The 17,729-nt window shown below is 38.5% G+C and overlaps 1 protein-coding gene across 8 annotated transcripts in view; it reads right to left on the bottom strand.

Moving 5' to 3' along the window:
* Positions 1-17,729, bottom strand: part of LOC121909836 — a 57,754-nt gene that overhangs the window by 20,597 nt on the left and 19,428 nt on the right. For 7 of the 8 annotated variants that reach the window (XM_042430594.1, XM_042430588.1, XM_042430590.1 and 4 more), the window contains 5 exons: positions 15,454-15,549; positions 11,979-12,102; positions 9,788-9,966; positions 6,415-6,566; positions 5,836-6,026 (listed from right to left, as the gene is read on the bottom strand). In XM_042430594.1, coding sequence (XP_042286528.1) covers positions 5,836-6,026; positions 6,415-6,566; positions 9,788-9,966; positions 11,979-12,102; positions 15,454-15,549 — 742 coding nt within the window. The remainder of the gene's footprint in view (positions 1-5,835; positions 6,027-6,414; positions 6,567-9,787; positions 9,967-11,978; positions 12,103-15,453; positions 15,550-17,729) is intronic. The other variant, XM_042430591.1, reaches the window with a different exon arrangement.

Raw genomic sequence — 17,729 nt, 5'->3', positions numbered from 1 at the left:
ATAAAATTAAATGAGCAACATCACATTTTTTAATCACAGGCTATAAACGCCTTTTTAAAAAATATTTTATTTATAAGTTCTCAAATTTATTAAAAATACAAACACAAACATCCCCCCACCCAAATGGAGAAACAAAGACAGAAAAAGAAAAAGAGGAGAAACAAAAAAAAAACAAAAACAAAAAAAAGAAAAACATATGCTCTTAGAGGATACATGACAATACGACTGACAAAACAAAACAAATGGCACCAGCCACTAAATGTGTGTCTACAATATGGTACATTGACAGTGAGAGAAACAAGTATACAGAGTGTGTACACACCATATATACACATCCTCTTCATGTTTAATAGGTTGGCGACTTCTGCTAGCCAGGTCTTAAAGGAAGGCACATCACACAAGATTAAAATGTTCCTTTTTGCGATGACTGCACCCTATTGTATTGTCTTTTGTTGCAGGTGGGTTAGTTCATAGGTGTCAGGCATCGCCCAGGATGGCAGTGCATGGGTCCAATATAATATCACAGGTGACCCAAAGTGCCCTCTGCTAATTTACATTTTGGGCAAATTGGAGAGACTGAAGGGTAAAAAGAGTTTAGTTTGGTGCGGGAGTAATGCAGTCTATGAATTACTTTAAATTGAATAAGTTAGTGTCTGGAATTTCTAGAGCAGCTGTGGGTGGCTTTAAGTTTCCCAACCTTCATCACCGATAGTCACGGCAAGGTCTTTTTCCCAGGCCTCCTTTAAATATTGTGTGGAAACCGGGCTATGTGCTATGAAAAGATCAACAAATTGAGAGATGAGTCTCTTTGAATCTGGGGCCTGCTTCATGAGCGTACACAGTTCGATGGGGGCTAGAACTGACTCAAAGTCTGATATATTTGTGCATATACATTTGAGAAATCTCTAATCTGAGGGTAATGGAAGAAATGCGAATATGGATATGCGTCTTACCAAAACACTATCAATGCACTAGCATTAGCAGCCCAATAATAGTATCACAAGTTAGGCAGGCTGAGGTCTCCCTAGGCTTTGGGCTTGGTTTTATGTTTTTTAGAGATCCAATGTGCTTTGAATCCCCCAACGAAATGAAGGATAATAGAATCTAATAATCTGAAGAAAGCTTTGGGAATAAATATAAGTAAATTCTCAAAGAGGTGAAGGAGCCTGGGGAGTGTCACCATTTTAATTGCATTAACAAAACCTATCATAGACAGAGGTAACAGTCTCCAGGTTTCAGTGTTGGATTTCAGATTCTCTATCATACTCAGGTAGTTCAGTTTATAAATCTATTTGGGATAATAACTCTAACTCTAACTTTACCTAAGATTAACGGGGCGATGGGATGATTTTTTATACTAATAGCAAGGGGCTCCATAGCAATTGTGAATGATAAAGGGCACAGAGGGCAACCCTGTTGGCAGGAGCATTGTTATAAGAAAGTGAGTGATTTATTATAGTTGTTAATAACTGAGACCTTTGGGTAGGCATACAGCATTTCAACCCAGGAAGCAAAATTACTGCCCAAGCCAAACTCCTTCATGTTAACATTTAAGTCTGTTCGTGCTGAGGAGCTCAGTTTTGGGAGATGGAGGGCACGAAGGAAATCAGAGATTTGCACGGTATCAGCAGTGGTCTTAGATGTATAAAGGTCCTCAAAGAATTTACAGAAAGATTCATTAATTTCTTTTGGGTCTATGGAAGGTTCCAGTTTTAGGTCTAGTTCTAATTTTATGAATTGCTCTGTTAGCCTGTCTGCTTTTAAGCTGACACACCAGTAGTTTATCTGGCCAGTTTGAAGTGTTTTTCTTTTACTTTGAGTGGCATCATATTCACCTGGCTGGACAGAATAGAATTGTGTTTGAATTTCAGTTTAAATATTTAATTCAGTTTAGCAGGCGAGGCAGTCGTTCTGTAGTCACTTTCGAGCGCTGAGAGCTGAGCAGTGATTTCTGATATTTCTTTCTGTATGTCTTTTTTCAGTTTGGTCTCATAGGCTACAAAATGTCCATGCATAACAGCCTTGAATGCTTCCCACAGAGTGGGACAGATAGTCTGTTATCAAGTTGGCTATTTGTTGTCAGAACTGCGTGTCATTAAGTAATAATGGGTTGAATTAAAAGTCAAACGTGGGCTTTGCTCTACCAAAGTCAATTTTTAGTTCAACAGGGCTGTGATCAGAAATTAAAATGTTGTGGTATTTAGTAGAGGTCAATTTGGTATCTGTTAGGAAATAGTCAATTCTTGTGTATGATTGATGGATGTATGAAAAGAAATAGTAATCTCTATCAGTCAGAGGCTGCAGCCTCCAGATATCGATAAGATTCATAGATCCAATTAGATTGTTTAGGGCAATGGTAGACTTAAAAGGAGCAGTAGGATGAGTGGAAAGCCTATAAATAACACAATCTAATACAGCATTGTAGTCTCCTCCTGCAATTAAATGAGTGGTTGATGAATCTGGGATCAGGTTAAAAACTTTCCTAAAAATTACAGGGTCGTCGTTGGGTGCATGTATGTTTAGCAAAGTTACATGTCATGACAAAATGTGGCCTGTTACTATAAGATAACAACCATTCAGGTCAGAAATGGTTCAGATATGTTCACATGGGACATTTCAGCGGACTAATATGGCTACACCTCTGGCCTCAGAAGAAAAGGTTGACTGATATACCTGTGATATCCAACTACATTTAAACCTCCCTTGTTCCATATGTTTGATATGGGTTTCTTGAAAAAAAAATGTCCCCAGATAAAGATTTTAAATGGGAGAAAACCTTGCCTCTCTTAAGTTGGTCCTTAAGCCTAACTGGCTGGCACCTAGTGGCAAGATAAGAGAACTTTTAGCAGCCATAAAAGAACATTATTAGGGTCCAAGCACTGACAGTGCAAAGGCCCTGTTGGATCTGAAGGAACTATTATTCTTTCAAAACAAACGCATTTTTGAGAGCCTAAATGTGCACGAAAAGTTGTTAAACTTTGCACATACATCAGAATTGGTGAAAAATTTGATATTTTATAGGTCCTGAACATGAGCATGGCAAAATGGCTCAACAGCGCCCCCCAAACTGTATCCCCCGCAGCATGTTTCACCGACATGCACAGAAATCGGTACGCACATGTATCATGCCCAGACACACAAAAAAGTCTCTTGGAGCAAAACCGTAAACCCAGCAGGAAGTCGCCCATTTTCAATTAAGCGACCATTTTTGGCGATTTGCTTGCTTTGTATTTTAACAAACTCCTCCTACAGATTTCATCAGATTGACTTCAAAATTTGTATGTCATCTAGACTAGGTTGTGATCAAAAGTTATTAAAATCATGAGTTTTCACTGAACGCCATTGCCGTTGCAATGTGGCGAATTTCGATGTTTCGCCATAAAACTGGAAGTCCATTGTCCAATCTGCCCCAAATTTCTCATGCTTCATGAGGGTCCCATCCTGAATACATCTATGTGTCAATATTGAGACATACTCATAGCACCACCTACTGGTGACGGGGAGGTACATGTTCTGTACTTTTATGAGCTGTACCAAGCAGGATGAACAGATCCATCTGAAATTTAGTCAGAAAAGCCTTAAGTCTATGATGATTCCATATTGTGAAAATGGTGAGTTTTCACTGGACACCTTTGCTGTGGTGGCGTGGCGAATTTCAATGTTTTGCCATTAACAAACAAAGTGGTATAACTTGACTCTACATGATCAGATCTTTTCCATATTTCCCATGCTTGATAAGGGTCCCAATCTGAAGGCAAGTACAGGCTCATACTGAGTCATAGCGCCACCTACTGGCAACAGGAAGTCTTAAGCGCCACTTTTTCGCTAACTACTCCTAGCAGGTTAGAAACACATAAAATTTGGTCAGCCAAAGTGTAAGACCTTGTTCATCTACATTGTTCGCCACAAAATACGAAGCTGTTTTTTAGGGGCTAGACATGCTTGAAAACTCACAAACAGCAAACTCACTTTGCACAAACATGACAGGTCTTAGTGTAATATTGTATAGGTGGCGGGCAGACTAGTTTGTGATCAAAAGTTATTAAAAGATTTAGCTATCGTTGAAGCGCATGGCCATGGCGTGGCGTTCAGTTTTGATGTTTCGCCACGACTGCAAATCACAAATCGACTGTGAATCAAATCATGATCCCAAGAAGTGGAATCGAATCAAATCGTGAGATTTCCTGTATTGTGCACCCCTATTGTTGAGTTATCAAGGACATCTTCGTGTTTTGTGTTGAGCAATGTTAAAGATATTAAAATCGACAGTGAGGAAAGTACTCATATGCAGCACATCCTGTCTGGTCTGCACACCAGACTGGTAAAATTAAAATATGAAATAAAAACGAGGATAATATCTCATGAGAAATGTGATGTAGTGGTTTTTTGTGCTTTTTCATCTCGCAGGAAACCCCAGGATGCAGGCCGAGCGTTCGCGGTCCTGTTGGTGTCCTTCCCCAGCTATTGCTGCTGTTATTGTTATTATTATGATTGTTGTTATTCTGACCAACCAGTCAAAGCAGATGGCCGCCCACCAACAGCCAGATTCTGCTTGAGGTTTCCACCTGTTAAAGGGGAGTTTTTCCTTGCCGCTGTCACCAAGTGCTTGCTCATGGGGGAATTGTTGGGTCTCTGTAAATTAAAGAGTACGGTCTACACCGGCTCTATGTGAAAAGTGCCCTGAGATGACTTTTGATGTGATTTGGTGCTATATAAATAAAAATTGATCGATTATAGTTAAATATGAATAACAAATGAGAAAAAAACAATACAGCCTCTGTGCTCCTGAGTTCCGACTGACAGAAAAGGAACGTGCTGCAGGCACGAAACCTACTTCTAATTGAAATACATTAGTTTGAATGTTGTGCTGAGTGTCACGAAAAAATTGAAAAATCGTGTCCATGTACATGAAAAGATAGATTAAATTTAATGATTATTTCATGAATTGCCATGAGACTGGCTTTTCACTGTTGCTGAACATGAACAGAAATGAGACGCAGCAGGTTTTCTGTGATACACATCCAGTGTGTTTTTGAGTCAGTTTAACTCTTAATATTGAGAAGAACAAAGCAGCTTTTTTTCAGCTTCTGTGGGAATCTGACGTCCAGTCAGTTAAAAATATTGGGGTGGGCAAATTTCCATGTTTCATACATTGACGTCTAAACTTCGTTAATGGATGGTTGATTTAAATATCATGATACAAATGTCCTTTATGAAACTAAGACTGTGTAATGTGTTAGTATACTGTAGAGGCCCTGCAGAAAATATAACAGTGCTGTGACTGATTCCCAAACAGTTTCATAGCGTTTCTCTGTATCATGGATGGTTTGTAATGACTATTATACAGAGAGACAGACAGACACTGCATCTGGACTGTTCACATGTGCCACCTGGTGGTTGCTGGTGCACACTGCAACTACTCCTGGATAAATTATTTCACCCCTGTCACTGCCACCGTGGCATTGAAATGAGTGACATCTGTATGTGAAATGGTTAATAACAACAATTTGCTAACATGTGAGAACCTTTGCTTGTCACTTTAGATAACACTGTTTGGGAAGGATGACACAGGCTGTTTCCACATATGTAATTAATTAGGCTATTAATTCACACTAACTAAACAAACTAACACACTAAATAATATACCATACATTATGCTGTGCTTGTGTAATGTTGGGTGTTACATTCTTAATAGAATGGCCATTCTATCCTCTTGGCTTTTATTTTGACATTTTTACACTTCACTTCCACTTCCTGTCTGTCCACCATGCTATTGAAATTTTCAACCTAAACCAATGACCCTTCAGGGACTGGAGCGTAGAGAGTGAGATGCACCTTTATGTCCTGTTGTAGTGTGTAACACAGGCTCTGCAGGCTGCATGTGCGGTCCTGTGGGTGTGGCTGCAGGCCTTCCAGGACAACATCATAGTAAGGCTGTGGAATGATGCTGTCCACTGCCAGGGCCTGGCCTGCATCCATCACCTGTTTGATCAAGTCCAGGTCCACTGTGCCCCACGGTTCACTGTCTGAAGGAAAGTATAAAATGTTGGATTCTGGCAATATTCCATTTGAAGAAACTGTCACCTACTCAAGCTACAAAAAATCTCAAATCACAACTTTGTAAACAAATACATGTTAACTATTGCATGTTTGAAATATCATCAGCGCTTTCCTGACGTTCATTTATGTATTCATCTTTATTTTCTGGTTCCAGTCAAAGTCCATTAGGCCAATTTTGTTTGTCAGAAAAAGGGAAAACAAAAAACACTACGTAACGAACAAAACTGAATTCTGTTCATCAAATGATTAAACTACTGTGGCTGTGAAATCCTCAAAACAATAGGAAAGCCTAAAACATATTCCCTGACATACAATGTTTGAGAAGAATGAGTAATGATAGTATGTGAGAGCTACCTGTGTAGAGTTCCTGGATCAGAGCACACAGACTGTAGATGTCTGCCTTCTTTGTGCAGGGTTGCTGTTTAACGACCTCTGGAGCAGCCCATCTGTAAAGGCTTGGGGGCAGGGCTATGTGCATGGAGGGTTTGACATGTGGGCTTTCACTGCTGGACATACACACATGAAATATGATTATAACCAGGGTACCTGTAGATGTAAAAGGGACACATTTAAACTGTATTTTACCTGTATGTGAACTTAACTAATTAAAGCTATGTGTTTAATGAATAAATCATTACAGCATCCACATAAATGGTGGAGTGTGGAGAAAAGATCCCATCCATACCATCTAATTTCATCTCCCCAGTAAATAATGTATTTCTGTTTACAGTGCCTTGTCTAACAATTACACATTGACTGCAGACCAACAACTATATGGTAAAACAACAAAAGGCACATTTAGATTCTCTTTCATTTTAGCTGTAGGTTAAATCTCCATTGATGGATTGTATCTTAAATAGCAGATGGTTATCATCTATCTCATGTATCAACATTAAGTTAAGGTGTTGGGCCTTCAGTACTGAAAACAAACAGCCTCTGTCTCTTTGGCAGAGACATTAAACAACTACGTGTCATAATGTAACTCTCCCATAGATGTCACACACTGATTTATGCAGAGCCTTTGGCTTCCAGAATTGACTGACTCTTACTTACAATACAGTGCTTATAGAAAATCATCATACCCTTTGAAATAGTTACTTTATTTGTCATACAGCCTGAAATTTAAAAAAAAGATCTTTTCCAGTTTTATTTACAAATTTGGCCCTACAACACCAAACAAATGAAGAAAGGCCACAGTTCTGAAAATTGATAAAAAATGAAAAACTAGAATAACAGAGCGGGAAAAGTTATCAGGTTCCTGATTTAATACTTTGTAGAGCCACCTTTTGCTGCAATTACAGCCATCAATCTATTTGGATATGTCTCTACTAGCTTTGCACACCTAGACTGGGGAGTATTTGATGATGACAGCAATAATCCAACCGAATTTCATGAACATCCAACTTTATCCTAACATGGCCCTGCATTTGGTGGCGCTATTGCAAAGTGCCACCAAATGTGTGCCCAGCACGGTCACTGGTCACACATTTCGAGTGTTGCAATTTTCGTCAATTCTGACACGTGTGCCAATTTTTGTGAGTTTTCGAGCATCTATGCAAGCAGCAATGAGTGGGCCCTTGCACCTTGCATGCGTCAGAGGGAGTGCAGCCGTGATATCGATCCTGGAGGTTGGTTGACATGGCTCTGAACTGTCAGGATTATCGGACGCTGTGTGAATGGGTAAAATGTGTATACATTTGATGAACTATGTGTCATTTAGGCCTCCATTCCTGTTGCATGTAAGCAATACTGCATAAGTGAAATATTAATGCAACAATACATTTACCAGAGGGCAAATGACATGAATATTGGACATTGCATGTAGGAGAGAATTATTACTTCCTGTGTCCACTATGTGGTGCTAGAGAACACCCACTAATTAGACGTGATGTTGCTATTTAGCACATGTACACCACACCATATAAATTTCAAGTAAATCAGATGATGTTTGTCACATAAGGCCAACTTCCTGTTGCCAGTAGGTGGCACCATGACTATGACTCAATATTTACATGTGCATATGTTCAGGCCTGGATTCTCATCAAGCATGAGAAATTTGAGGCAGATTGGACAATGGAAAGCTGAGTTACAACAACTTCCTGTTTAATGCCCCAAACATGTTTTGGGCAAAATTGTCCACCACGCTACACCAAGGGCTTTCCATGAAAACTAAAGAAACTTCACAATTTAGCAGCACAAAGTTGTTTAGATTAATTTAGTTTAATCTACCAAATTTGAAGTCACTCAGGTTAAATCTCTAGGAGGAGTTCATTAAAATACAACACCTGTCAATGGTTTCACTTTGCAAAAAAATGCAAAGTTGATTCAAAATGTCTGAATTCCTGTTGGACTTAGGGTATGGCTCCATAAGGCTTTTTTTAAGTCTGGAGATGGTACATCTGCCTACCAAATATCATACATCTACGTCAAATTTAAAGGTGGGGGATTTGACTTTGAAATTTTCCAGGGGTGGCCCTTGAGCCATTTTGCCGCACCCAAACCCAAGACCCATATCAGATACCAAGTTCTGCTACTTCTTTTGCCTGTGCAAAGTTTTGTGAGTTTTCGAGCACCCCTACCTCAAAAATGTTGAGAATGATGAGAGCAATGAACCCACTGAATTTCATGCACATCAAAGAAACTTTGTTCCAAAATCGCCTTGCGTTTGGGGGTGCTATGGCTCCCACTTCGCACACTTGAGTCCAATCACCACAGAACTTTGCAATTTTCACAAGTTCTGACATGCATGCCAATTTTCGTGAGTTTCTGAGCATCCTAAGCCCCTCCAAAATGCAACGGCATACTAGAATATTAATAATATTAATCCCTTCAAAAACAACAGGTTCCTTGCACTTTCAGTGCCAGGGACCGTTGGGCCCCTGGCACTTTCATGCTCGGGCCCTAATAATAATCATCTCCACAAAAACAATAGGTCCTTGCACTTTCAGTGCCGGGGACCATTGGGTACCTGGCACTTTTGTAAATATGTAATCTCGAGCATCACATACTGCACATAGGAAATAATATTTTACCATTCACACAGTGTCCAATAATCTGAAAATTCAAAGCATATCTAATAATAATATAATAATAAATGAGTCAGCTGATGACTTTCTTATTGGTTATGGAACTACGAAATCATCTTTGCATAAACAACGAATACTTTCAGGCTACAGTCTGAGTAAACCTGCTTGAAATGCATTTGGCCAGTTTGTTAGGCCTCAAAAATACACACAATGTGTTTTGCTGAGAAACACAGAATGTAAACAGAACTGTATGTTTACAAGAGAACTCTAACAGGGTAACTTTGAGTTAAATGTACACTGGCTAATGTGTCTGGTGAGATTACTGTCAGAAATCCTAACATTAAAACTATGATTTGTAAGGTTGAAAGTAAAATGTTAAACTTGTAAACATTTGAAAATAAGATTGAGTGTTTGAAATAATTGCTTCAATGTTCAAACTGTAATGTTTGAAGTGTTGATGAAACCCTCTTTTAGGACTCTGCTGGGATTTCTGATGGAGTTTTAACAGGGTGAACAATCTTCATGAAAAACCAGACCTGCCTGGGTGTGAACTCATGGACATGCACAGTCTGGTTTGAGACTCTTTTTAAGTGAGTACATTTTTGGTTTATTAACACTTTTTATACTCAGATGAGGGCAGTTTAACTTTTACCTCCCTCAATGAGGATGCACTGAGCCTTGTTAGGCCTTGGCTTGCCTACCTGGGGATCATGAAGCCTAGACCAGTTAGTTTGGCTACAGCGAGCTTTGTGAGGACTACGCTGTGGGAAGACAGGGCCCTCATCACCAGGTCTCCTCTGTGGAGGTACTGCAGACCCTCACAAACCTGCAACACAACTGACAGCAGCCATCTGTCCTGCAGCACTGGGAACTCTGCATGCTGCAGGGACAGGCAGAGGAAAGCACACACACATTCACAAGCTACAATATTGTTTACTATCCATAGTTTGAAAGGACAGCAGTACAATGCAACTTACACAACCTTCCTTTCATTTAACCATTGAAAAATTAACTGTTTTAGCATTCAGAGGCAAATAATAAATTGCCCATCTTATAGTACGAGGCAACCCCAAAATGACTATTAAAACTGTCAATTTTCTTGCCTCAGAAGCAAATGCATGTTTCACCAAATATGGTTAAATATCCTACTTTCATCTCAATACTTGAGGCAAGGTTGTGTGTGTTCAATGCTGGACCCTCAATGTCCTAGGCAAGGATGATCACTCCACTATCTTTATATGCCACGTCTATTTTTTCCAGACTGACTCAAATCTCTGAAGACTAAAATTCACTTGTAAATGTGTATAAATGCCAATATTTATTTACAGTTCACATGAAATGAATATGTAATGATGCATTTCATTTGTTATTGGCTTGTCTTTACATACTAAATGTCTTAATATAGTTTTTCTAGTTTGTTTCTGTCACTTCTCTCAAGTCTGTGAAGCAGAAGGAAAGCTACAGTTTTCCTTCTCCTTGATAAATATAAGTATATATAAATATAAGAAATACTAAGACATACTTTTGATGCTGATACAGTTATGCACATATTTTTTTCTACCAGGCTGAGGAGACTATTACGCATGCGATCATAGATTGTTCTAAGGATGATCAAGAAAGACAATATATGAAGGAAGAACTTGGAGTTCAAGAGCTCAGCATTAAAACTTTAATGAACCTGCCAAGTGGGTCAAGCAGTAGCGTTTTCTTTGAGTTTATTAGACAGACTAGAATAATGGGTCGGATTTAACCTCTGGTCCACACTCCAAAGCCAAAGGTGGCGGTAATGCACCTAATACGCTGGTTGTCAACTGCCATTATAAACCAAAAAAAGGAGAAGTTTTTTTTCAAATAGAGTGGTACATCCTGTCAGCCATGGTGTTTCCTATCTGCGCAGCATAACACGGCAGCTCCTCCGTGAACTATTTCACCCTCACAGTCCCAGTGCTTCCTCTGCAGGCTCCACTTCACTCAGTTTCATTCAGCAGACCCACTCTAACTCCCCAGAGCAAAATCACCAAATCACAGAAAACATCCCTCCTTGCTGATACCAAACACTTATGTTTTTGGCCAGGCTGGCAGGGCGCAACTGTGGTGCATTTGGATATGGAGCAGGATCTCAAAGAATACATAATCATACACTATAGGTGGGCATGTTGGAGGCTGTGACAATCACAGCTAATTATAGTTACAGCAGCCACAATATGCTGCAAAGAGCAGATGATGATTCTTTCTAAGCTGAATTCACTTTTCTGGACACACTGATGACCCAGTAATCAACATGTTTCCCCTGCATAAAAAAAAATAAAATTAAAAAATTAAAATGAAATTACTTTTAAATGTCATTTTATGACTGAAATTATTTTTAAGGTTTAAATCAGTTAGACTCGACTGTCACAGGCAAAACTTCTACTCCTAGTTGCTAGTTGTTGTAGTTAATCTTTTTTGTAGGCATTAACGGAATAACCAGAATAAAACTTTATTTTTTCTGTATGATCATGTGTCAACAGATTAAAGGACGTCAAATGATAGTGGACATACAAGCAAAACATGAATAAAGGGTTTCAGAGGTTTATATGGGTGCGCCTTCACCAAATAGAGTGACCAAAATACTACGGAACATGGGTACATTGAGTTTTTGGCCTGCTCTTACCAGGCGGGCGGTGCAAGACACACTCATTCTTGGCACCAAGACTGCAGAGTGCTCTGCTACTCTCTACTGGGCCTCTCCTCCCACTGTGGCACACAGCGAGTCACCAGCAGACCAAAACAGCACAGTCAAGGTAATAACCTCAAAATGGCAGTTTGTTGGTGTGACACTGCGTTGTGTGCCGTGCACCAACACCAGTATAGAATGAATACACTTTAAAATCCTCCATGGGTTTTTGTTACCTTGTTGTGCAGCAGGTTGTGCAGCGTGCCGATGCTGACTGGCTCAAAGACCAGGCTGGTCTTCTTGAGGTCATCAGACAGACTCACTGCCATCAGCTGCAGCAGCTGCGGATGGAACAGCTGGCTGGATGTACAGTGCATAAACACACACACACACACACACACACACTCAAAAAATACATAAGATTTCTCTGTATGCTGATGATGTTATTTTATTTCTGAGTAATCCTATGTCCTCAGTCCTAGCTATCATCAAGATAATTAATGAGTTTGGGGTATTTTCTGGATATAAGATTAATTATTTTAAATCCATGGCATTACCACGTGGAAATTTACGATGCTTTGTTTTATTGGGACTTATTCATTTTCCGTTGTCTCCTAATGGGTTCAGGTATCTAGGCATTTTTGTTTCTTTTATTTTGGATAATATCAATCATAAAAATGAATCTATACCCAGTGGTGAAAGAAATTAGAAGATATCTTCAAAGATGGGGCCCTTTTCAATACTTGGATGGGTTGCCATTATAAAGATATATTTTTACCATGGCTATTCAATATTGAGGTATATCCAATGCAGATGTTGCCTTATCATATCCCACTTAAGTTTTTTAAATCACTACATAGTATGATTTGTAAATTTGTGTTGAAGTATCCGCACCCCAGAATGAAGTTGGAGAAATTGCAGTTACCTGTGGACAAAGGAGGATTAGCACTTCCTAATATAATGTACCATCACTGGGCTTCCAAAATTAGATACATCACAGAATGGATAGAAAATTATCATAAGTCTACATTTCTTGTTTTGGAAACTACTGGGTATGAGCCTGTTCTTTCAGATATGCCATTTATAAATGATCCAGTTTCACTACAGGGGATAAAGAAAAACTATTATTAGAATTACTCTCAAAACAAAATCAAAATCAAATACACAGGCACTTTGGGATAATTAATCAATACTCTGTTTTGCCACCTACTGTATGTAATCCCAATTTTTGCAGTCTTGTTCAGATGTGGGTTTCAAAATATGGAGGGATGCTGGTATTTCTAAAATACAAGATTTCTTTTTAGAAGGAACTCTTAAATCCTTCTTATAACTCAGGGCTGAATTCAAGCTTCCTTAAGCACATTTTTTTCATTATTTACAATTTAGGAGTTACATCCAATCCATACCAATATATGAATGGTATGTGCATGAAACATAAGTTATATTTATGATCAAATGTATGTTAACAGCCATACTATTAATAGTAAAACATACTGGTGGGAAAATTTTGGGTCCCGTCTTGATGATGTGATGTGGCAAAACATTTTAATGAATGCAAAGAAAATGACATGCTCTAACAAATCCTATGAGACCCAATATAAGATAATTCACAGACTACATGTAACCCCAGCTATTCAATGTAAATATGAGTCTAAGTGCTCCCCATTATGTTTGAAATGTAAAAATAGCTGTGGTACATTTAGTCATCTTATGTGGTCATGCCCTAAAATTGCAGTTTTTTGGCGATCAGTCCAAAACAAGATTAAGAAAATATTTGAGATAGATATACCTCTAAATCCACATCATTTTGTATAGGGGTTAGACTCTAATTATAAACTCAAGTACAGGAATACTCTTAGAATCAATTTGTATGCTGCACATCTCATAATACTACAAAAATGGCCGGACAAAGAGCCCCATAATATTCTAACGTGGTATGAAAAACTTATGTCCATTTTGCCATTGGAAAGACTATGCTGCGCGCTCCACAACTGACCCTCTCCTCTGCACTCCGGGTAAGAGTGCTAATGAAATGTTGAGTGGATTTTGATTGAAGATTTGAGGTGACTTGTGTCTTTTCAAATTGAGAGGTGCTTATGGAATATGTGTGAGAGGATTATTATACAATCCCGCTTCAATTCACCACCTCACCATCTGCATCGTCAATTTCTCCTGTCTCCAAAATGTTCATACGCATGGGTCAGAGTTTGTGTACAGTTGCACACATTCTCCTGTCAAGTTTGTTTTTATAGATCACAACTTTTGCATAGGAAGTGGCGCACACCTTTTTCAAGCCCCTTTTTGTGCGTACACAAAGGTTATAATTGAGACCCCAGGTTACTACAGAGCATGTAAAAGTCCCTCTCTCTCATGACATCACAACTGTTTTGGAGCCAATTATGATCCAGTATGCAACTTACACAAGTGTGATGTAGAAACTTGAAGAATCCACTGCACATACACTGAGAATGGATTTTACAGTGATGAAAAAATATTTTACATATTAGAATATAATCCAGCAAATATATAGATTAAAATCATAAATATTTGTTTAAAACAAGCAGCAGCTTGAGATTGAAGCCAATTCAGAAGTACCTTAAAGTGCCACCAATGGTCGCTAGATGCTGGCTCCAAAAAAATCCCTGGCTCCAACTGACTCCCATTCAAAAAGTGTTTTCTAGAAATACTAAGTCAATTATCTTTTTGCTCCGAGTCATTATGGTCTTAATTGCAAAATTCAGGCTCTCTAAAGTGTGTGGTGACGTGTGCCGGTGGTCGCAGCTTTGTCATGTTGGATAAGGCCTGCATGGAGCTACGCTGCATTGCTAAACTCTGATAAATGGATCAACACAGTTACTTAACCGTAATGGATCTGCGTTTGTACAATTTTTGTTTGTGAATGCACTTTTAGACTGATTGTCTAACAACTGAGTGAGGGAGAGAGAGAGCACTGCACTGTGTCTCTGCCTATGTGTGTTGGCCTTTATGCTCACATGTGGCCAGCAACTAATTAAACTATTAAACTATCAAATCCACAGCCCTTGGGGTCCTTGGGTGTTGTGACAAAGTAACTTTATTTGCAAAAAGGAATTCTAACAGCTTTGCTATAGACCTATCAATGTGATAGCATGTGATAGATCACACATAAAAAAACTGGAATTTGTCAAGTTTAGAAGGAGATGTGACTGAAAACATGTTGGTAAGTTCTTAAACCTCGTCAGTTTCTATCGGGCATCACTAAAGAGGTTTGATGAGTATTTTTAGGTGAGTTAGTAAGGATACAATTAGCTGAACAACAAATTGAAACAACCCAGTAATATCTGAGATGAGGGTTTGCACATCTCTGCACTACTAGGTCACTGGGAAAATACAGTATCTCAGGTGTCAAAATTATTCACCAAACCAGAGATCCAGTCTTCAGATTCAGAACCCAATTTGTTTGACACTTCTTCAAGTGCACATTAAATAATCACTGCAATCCATAAATAAAGCAGATTCCACAGTAAAAGTAGTGCTCTATGTACAGTTACCTCAAAGGATGAAGACTATAAAAAATATCACAGTATCAAGCAGGTGGTGTTTGATGCCAGATACATTCTACTTCACACGTGTAATATTTTACATCACACATTTCATATATGAAACAACTGTCACGTATTCAAGTTAACAAAACAACTACCAAAAATGTGACTTTTCCACACACACACTCACCTGCAGTAGTCTTGTTCTATGAGGAGCAGGTCCAAATAGGCTGTCTGAGTGTCCCTCATTGTTTTTACTGTCACCCTGGAGCCCCTCCAGCTTAAACTGAAACACATAATTGTTGTATTGTATTTATTGGGACCATATACAGTGTTAAACATAAATGTTAACATGTGATGTACTGCACCAAATTTAGCTTAAAGCTAATTTTCATCTGCAGTCCCTTACAATTGAAACATATAACAGCAGAATAACAGACAGTACAAAGCAAAAAACACACAGGACACATTATACAAAATACAAAGCTACACACAATAGCACATCACATACACCCACAATGTCACCTATAAATTAATAATAGGGGTGCGCAAAAAAATTGATTCACATAAGAATCATGATTCTATCTCTGCCAATTCAGAATCGATTCAGAAATTCCAAGACTCAATTCATATTTTTCAGTCATGCCACAATGCTGTTTCCCATTTTTTCCTGACGTGTTAGCTCGCTAAATCCCACAGATGGCACAATGATGCTGCGCAAGTTTTTGCCTGAACTCCAGGGGCATGAAGGAAGTGAAGTGTGTGTCATAGAAAGACCGCGAGCAATGGAATACTTGACAGAAAAACAAATACAACTTGCCCCATCGGCAATGACGGCAATCATTTGGGCATATTTTGGATTTTATTATCTCGAAGGGAAGGACCTTGACAAGACTAATGCGATTAGTCAGGCATTCCTGTGCACCTCTGCAGGTTTGTGCAGTTGTGGGGATATTTATTTGCAACCACCGTGAAACAATCAGAAAATAACGTTTTATTCCTCTCATTCACTGGCTTTCTCACTACCGCTGCTCGCCTCCTTCATCCACTCTCTAGCTCGCTCAACCCATGTTTATATCTCTCTCTCGTCTTTTTTAAAATGAGTCGGGAACCGGTCAGCAAAGCCTAACGTTACTTTTAACATTATCAAACCAAGAGAAATGTCCTCCTCTCTTCCCAGTAATGTTTCTGTCTTCCCTCATGGCAGGGTTGTACAGCGTTACAGGTTGTGTTTCTCCAAAAGTTGATTCTGGTTCAACTTTCTCGCTGCGCTCCTTGAAGCTCATGACAAACTACCAAAAACAAACAAACAAACAAAGCAGCAAAACAACAAGCGTTTAAACAGCTGTTATGTATTTTGAAACAGTCAATAAAATTCAGTTAATAGTGAAGGTGCCCATTTCATTACTTTATTTTCATGTTGTAATAAATAGGCTATACAAATGTCAATTTGACATTAATCTGCATGAGAAATTAAGAAACAATAACAAAATCTGTTATAATAATCATCAGCTTATAGTGATCAATTTGACCAATTTGATCAATTTTCTTGTTTGCACTTTGCAGTTAAATGTAGCAGGCAGCTATTGTTTGTTTGATTTTGTTATTTGAAGTATGAATTTAAGTTATTATTTGAAGTTTTGCACTTAGCAATTTATCTGTGCAATCATTTTTATTTGTGTATTAGTGAAGGGCTGCCTTGGTTTTCTATTGACTGAGTGGACTAAAGGAAAATAACTCTTACTTAGGGTTGACATTGAATAGTAAATGTTTACATTTGATTCAGTGTGATTTTTTTTCTTTGAGACCTATAAAAGTGACTACCGCAGTCAAATGGAAAGAGTAACTCAAAACATCAATCTAGAATCAAATCTATGAATGTATTGAATTGAGAATTGTTTTGAATCAAGAATCGAATCGATTTTGAATCGCAAATCGATTTGAATCGCAAATCGATTGTGAATTGAATCATGGCCCCAAGGAATCGAATCAAATCTTGAGATTTCCTGAATCGTGCACCCTTAATTAATAATGTAAACCTGTCAAATTAAAAGCAAGATTATTTGCATTTATGAGAAGACCATGAGATGAAATTTAGATTCAGTGGTTACAGAGCTGAGTAGTTTTTAGCAGATTTTTTAATTTAGTTTTGAACGTACTGATGGAACTGCAGCTCCTCATAACTTACTGAGCTAGTGTACACAAAGTCACATAGTAGAGGAGGGGCAAAACCATTCAAAATTTTATAAACTAGGCACAAATTTGAGAATAATCTAAAATTGTCAAAGCTCAGTAAATTGAATTTCTCCAGTACCCTACAGTGATGGAAGTACATTGGCTTTTTGTCAAGAGTTTTTAGAGTTTGTTTGTATAAGAACTCAAGAGGTTTTATGTCTCCAGCCTGCCCCCAACATGTGATGCAATAAGACATATGGGAAAGAATCATGGCATGCATAAATATCTTGG

Source organism: Thunnus maccoyii, chromosome 13, assembly GCF_910596095.1.
Source record: "Thunnus maccoyii chromosome 13, fThuMac1.1, whole genome shotgun sequence".
Lineage (NCBI taxonomy): Eukaryota > Metazoa > Chordata > Actinopteri > Scombriformes > Scombridae > Thunnus > Thunnus maccoyii.
Note: the sequence above shows the minus strand (reverse complement) of the source record. Positions and strands in the feature narration are given on the sequence as shown.